The sequence below is a fragment of the Chrysochloris asiatica genome, unplaced genomic scaffold, assembly GCF_000296735.1.
Source record: "Chrysochloris asiatica unplaced genomic scaffold, ChrAsi1.0 scaffold00001, whole genome shotgun sequence".
Classification (NCBI taxonomy): Eukaryota; Metazoa; Chordata; class Mammalia; order Afrosoricida; family Chrysochloridae; genus Chrysochloris; species Chrysochloris asiatica.
The window spans coordinates 45,461,346-45,467,455 of NW_006408519.1; the positions used below are offsets into that span (position 1 = coordinate 45,461,346).

Below are 6,110 nucleotides of genomic sequence, written 5' to 3' on the forward strand. Positions count from 1 at the left end.
CATCTTTGAGGAAGGGTGCTGGAGTGATTATATGAAAGAAGAAAGATGAAATAAATCTTGGTGAAGAGAGTTTCTGCTGTAATGGTGATTGTCAGCAAGGAGCCCAAGCCCATTTCTTCTTCTGAACATATGGATACACTACATTATTTGGTTTCTCCTGCATTTCTCTGTTGCCTCAGAGTTCTATCCATAGACGTACGGTAGTACTTACAGGAGCCATTTTTAGTCCTGATCTCTAAATACCCCACACATGCTCTTCAGGGCTCTTATCTACTGCAGCTGGTCTAATGGAAACAACCTCAAATGGGACCTCAAAAGTCAAGAGCCCCATCAATGAGTACCCCTCCCCTGATGTGTATGTGTACATCACTGTTGTTGTTGTTGTTAACTGTCATTGAGTCAATTCCAACCCATAGCAACACTGTATAAGGTTTCCAAGGAGTAGCTGGTGAGCTTGAACCACTGAACTTGCAGTTCAAATGACTGCAGTCTAATGCGTTAGCCCACAGCGCCACACCAGGACTCCTTTTTGTTGCTGTTAGGAACTGCTGTTACTGTTACATGCCATGGAGTCAGTTCCAACTCACAGTGACCCTGTACAGGGTTTCCAAGGCTGTAAATCTTTATAGGAGCAGAAAGCCTCATCTTTCTCCCTCAGAGCAGCTGGTAGTTTTGAACTTCTGGCCCTCAGGTTAGCAGCCCGATTCGTAACCGCTAGGAGGCCAGACACCAGGACTCCTTTTGTTGCTGTTAGAAACTGTTGTTGTTGTTAAGTGCCGTCGAGTCGGTTCCGACCCATAGCGACCCTGAACAGGGTTTCCGAGGCTGTAAATCTTTACGGGAGCAGAACGCCTCATCTTTCTCCCGCGGAGCCGCTGGCAGTTTCGAACTGTTGGCCTTAAGGTTCACAGCCCGATTCGTAACCACTACGCTACCAGAGCTCTGTTGTTGTTGTTGTTGTTAAGTGCCGTCGAGTCGGTTCCGACCCATAGCGACCCTGAACAGGGTTTCCGAGGCTGTAAATCTTTACGGGAGCAGAACGCCTCATCTTTCTCCCGCGGAGCCGCTGGCAGTTTCGAACTGCTGACCGTAAGATTAACAGCCCAATTCGTAACCACTACGCTACCAGAGCTCTAGGAACCAGTAAATTGGCTCTGGCTCATATTGACCGTAAGCACAACAAACAAAACACTCCTTGGTCTTTGATCACCCTGTGAGTATATATATGTGTAATCTCACCAATATGATGCTATTTCGAGCATAGTCAGGATTCGCAGGTTCAGATGTGGAAATGGAAGCGACGCCATTCACTATTACCTCCTAGTTATTCACTAGCAAATATCTGAGTTTTTGTCTCCAGGGGTGTGCGTTAATGGTAGAGAGGTCTTAGGCTCAAAAGGACCAATGTTTCTACTTGGAAACAGAGCAATGGTTCTTTCAAACTGGAAGGTAAGTTCACCACCCTGCCACAGTCGGTTCCTCATAGCTCTGAATTAAGAGCAAAGAAGAGTTATCGCATTGGCTGTGGTTAATGATTCCAAATACCTGTGGGAATGTAGTCTGCAGTAACACAGTGGTGATAAGGAAGAGTATGTCTTGAATACAGATCTCTGAGGGTACCTCAGTACCATTGTAGTCAGCGATCAGAGTCAATGGAAGCTGTAACAACCCAATTCAGGCAGGTCTATTACTGATCCAGACCCCTCAGGAATGAGGTTTGTGTTAAACCACCAACGATAGAATCTCAAACTGCTGAGATGCTTGGTGAGGGCAAAGATAATATGGAATGGGGAGTGGAAGAAATTTGTTATAAATACCAGATATGAGCATGTGGCCAGTTGCAGAAGTAAAGATTATAATTGTTATGAACGTTTTTTTCCTTATTTTGTAATGAATGTTTGTGCTTGTGTATGTCAAATCTCTTTATTCTACTTCTCTTATCCCTTTACTTATAGTATAACAGTAAGATGTATTAACTTGATACCCTAGTATTTATGAAATGCATGTGGTGCATATAAGAAGCTTACCTGTTGTAAGAAACAATGGGACAAAAACCTGAAGGAGGAGGGGAGGGTTTGAGTTTCACAAGTTTTCCATAAGAAGGAAATAATCTAAATTGTGCCCTGCAGACATTTTAAAGGTTTCCAATCACTAGCAAGGCATGATGATTTTTGAGACAAAAATATGGCAAGTGTGGTTCAAATGTGTTGCTATTTTTCAGCCTGTGGAGTTGGTTGTGACTCATAATGACCCTGTATATGGTTTCCAAGATTTGTAAAAGTCTTTGGGGCAGCAGAAAGTCTCATCTTTCTCTCATAGAATGGCTGGTGGATTGGAACCACTGACCTTGCGTTTTGCAGCCCAGTGCGTATCCTGGGGAGCCACTGTACTCCCGTTGGTTCAAACAGATGTGTGCAAATTTGTGGAAACAAGTCATCTGTGCTCTTCGATCTTCTTGATGAGCATGTATACTTTCTAGTATAAATATGTGCTAAAGAAGCAAAACCAGACTTGTGAAAATGGTATCATTGAGCTTTGGGACTTTAGGAAACCCATCTCACCTCTTGGAACCTCAGGCTTATTATCTTTAACTGGAGGGGAAAGGTCAGACCCTATTCTCCACTGGGCTTTCTACTTGTGAAAGTCTCACCTGGGTGGGGGGCATGCCTGTCACTTCTTTGTCAATCAGCTGCAAGCTCTGTGCCCCTCCCAGCTCAGGGCCACAGAGCAGGATATGGGATCACTGTAAAATGAGAAAGTAAATGCATCAATGTGGCTTTTAAAGGGCAGATCCAAATAGAATGCCAATTTAATATCCACACACACAAAGGAAAATCTTCCTTGAAATTGTCACTGATGGGCTGAGGCTCCTCATGATTAAGGACAAAGGAGGAGAAATAATTCAGAATATGATAACACACAAAAAATATGACTGTATCTAAAGCAATTTAAGGAAGGAGTAATCTTACTGGATTCAATTGAACTGCACAAAGATGCCATCAGTATTACGAAAGTGTGTATTTATGTCTTTTCATTAAATAATTTCTTCTGTGTATGCCTGCCCTACTACTTCCTGTATTCCATCCACCAAGTCTGAAAGAAGTGGGGGATTAAACAGGATGGGGCAGAATATGTCAGTAACTAGGAGTCAGAATCGACTTCATGGCACTTAAAAACAATATAATATTTCCTAAAAAGCCTTGGAATTGGCTAAAGTGTTGGACTGCAAACCAAAAGTGGTTCAAACCCACTAGGTACTCTATGGAAGGAAGATTCCTGTTCCTGGAAAGATTAAAGTTTGTTGTTATTTGCTGTCAAGTCAGTTTCAACTCATAGCGACCCTGCATAAAGTTTCTGAGGAGCAGCTGCTGGATTTGAAATCACCTACCTTGTAGTTAGCAGTTCAATGCTTATCCTAGAGTGCCACCCCAGGACTTGTGGAAAGATTATACTCTTAGAAACCCAGTGAGGCAATTCTACTCTTTCCTATAGGGTCGCTGAGAGTCAGTATGACTTGAAGGCAGTGCATTTTCATTTTTTTGGTACTCTTTAAGGAGACTTGTAGGCATAATGGTTTAGTTCTTTTTTGTACAACTAAGTACATACAAAAAAAAGTTACTGGAATGCTCGGAATAAGATTACAATTTTTGTTGTTGTTGTTTTTGCTTTTTTTTTACAAAGTCTTTTGAGATTATAATGAACATGATACACCACAAGTAAAGTCAGAATTAGGAGAGAGAATGTTCCAAAGGCTGAAAATGGCTGACCACTAATAATATGTACAGAAATATAAAATGCAAATAAAAAAGCATTTTTTTTATTTGCATTTTATATTTTTAACGTACTTTTAGGGTAAAAAAGCATGGTCTTAGAAGTTTGGGGTCTTTTTCTCTCCCTGTTGCAAATTCACACTGTGGTTTTTGTGGCATGCTGGTAAGTGCATTATCTGTGGGTGGTGCTGACCAAAGTGGACAGGTAGGACTCTCTCTACTTGAAGGTGACCATGTTTAGATTCTGAGATGGGAAGTGGAGAGTGGAGGTCACAGTGGCCTTTTTTAAGTTTAACTTTTCCTTTTTTGCCATCTTGTGATCCTTGTCTGTCTTCTGCTTTTTGGTGTCCACATTATCATCCTCAGTGTCTTCAGCTGCCCATTTGCCCGTAGCTGCCTCAGCCTCCTCATCTTCATCTCCATCTTCTTCCTCACCATCACCATCTTCCTCTTCCTCATTTACCTCACTGTCAGCCTCTTGTTCCCCATTTTCCTCATTGGCATTTCCATTAGCGGTTGCATCTCTTCCATACTCTGTTTCTTCCACAACCTCCTCCTTCTCCTTTAAGCCCTTAGTGGTGACCTCAGAGCTGCTGTCCACAGCCATGGCTGTTATGGTGGGCTACAGTGATCTGATATAGAGGATGACAAAGAAAGTGTGAGTTCAGGTACTCTAGCTAGAGAGCTACTGGAGTCTAAGGCAAAGGAGAAGGGGCATGGCAGAGATGGCTGCAGTGAGCAGGAAACTGGACCAGGAACATTTCAAAGATGGCTTTTCAGAGCAGCCAGTGACTTAGTTCTTAACTATTAACAGAAAGATTGGTGGTGTCAGCCCACCCAGCATTTCTGTGGGAGAAATATCTGACAACCTGCTTCCATAAGTACTATGAACTAGAAATCCTGATATTTCCACCACATTGTGTTTCATGAGTCATAAACTTGATGGTGTGGTGGTAGTGTGCTCTGGAGTCAGCTCCAACTCATGGTGACCCAGTATAGGGGTTCAAAAGCAGTAAACCTTTATGGGACCAGAAACCTCATCTTTCTCCCACTGAACAGTTGGTAGTTTCAAACTGCTGACCTTGAGGTTACCAGCCCAACTCAAAACCACTATACTTCCAGAGATCCTTGATAACCAACGTGATAGTAACTACAATTAATGTTTCACCCTTTGGAAGAAAGACCTGGGAATCTACCAAAAATCATCTAATGATCCTATGGATCACAACAGTCCAATCTGCAACCAGTCATGGGGACTGACAGAACTGGGCATCGTTAATTCCATTGCGCATGGAGTTGCCATGAACAGCTAACCACAAGGACATTCCAATACTCTCAAGCTTCTACTAAACATCTTTCCCTTGTGTGATGTTCCTGTCTACTTTCCTGTACCTTTTGTCTGTCTCATTGCCTGGGACTGGTTACCCATTGCCTTCCTATAACAGAGCTGATCTTCCTGACTGCACATGAAATGTCACATAGAAGTTAAAAATCCCACCAAACAACTATAGTCACCAAACCCATGATGGGAGACACTGACCGAATAATCTGATTTTGTTAAATCTCCACTTGTGACTCTGTCTCACATACATGGAGAAATGAGGCAGGCAGGTGATTTCTGCAAATTTTTGGATGTAATATTGGTGTCTCACAACTAAGCATTCTCAATGTTGTGCTATGTAACACCGTTGAGTTGACATTTCCCTCTGGCTCCTTTTTTTCATGTCATCAGACAACGACTTCTGCAAGAATATCATCTCATGCTGACTCAATGATCTTTATCTGCAATGCAAAAAGTTCATCTGCTTTCCTTACGTTTATATTTAGTTCAACTCTGGTGCTATAAAAATATGCAAAGTTCTATTAATGCTGGTCATTTCTGTCTTCTTTTCTATAGAAGATCCCATGAGGACTTTACCATGGCGATTTTAAAGGTTCCCTAAGCTACGTTCACTGTATGGTGCCTTAAGAAAATGGGGTGCGGAGTAAAAATGGAAGGCAAACATCTCACAGGAAATACAATTTTAGAAAATGGTTGCAGAAATAGAAACAGCTTGCAGTAATCTCCATGACCGGCTTTTAGAGCCAATATTAGGCTGGAGAACTAATGGAGGCATGGGGCGTTAGTGATGGATAAAGTGCTATGTACCGCTGGAAGTGGAAATGTGGCCATAAGTATTGAAGGACATGAAGGACATCATGATTGGGACCCCTGAGAGTTACCATTCGTCTCCCTCCCCTTGTCTATCCATTTATCTAGCTTGTTTTTTCAATTGTTGGTATTAAGTGCCATTGAGTCTGATCTGCCTCACAGCAACTCAGCATAGGGTTTCTGAGGAG

At 42.3% G+C, this 6,110-nt stretch overlaps 1 protein-coding gene across 1 annotated transcript; it reads right to left on the bottom strand.

The window, feature by feature from the left end:
• Positions 1-3,987: 3,987 nt before the first annotated feature.
• Positions 3,988-4,377, bottom strand: LOC102813318 (prothymosin alpha-like). Its single transcript, XM_006830847.1, has one exon. It carries the CDS (start codon positions 4,375-4,377, stop codon positions 3,988-3,990), a length of 390 nt encoding a protein of 129 aa, XP_006830910.1.
• Between the last annotated feature and the right edge of the window lie 1,733 nt (positions 4,378-6,110).

What these genes read in the sequence shown, in the direction of transcription:
- LOC102813318 (XM_006830847.1), bottom strand. Translation starts at nt 4,377, where the DNA reads ATGGCTGTGGACAGCAGCTCTGAGGTCACCACTAAGGGCTTAAAGGAG.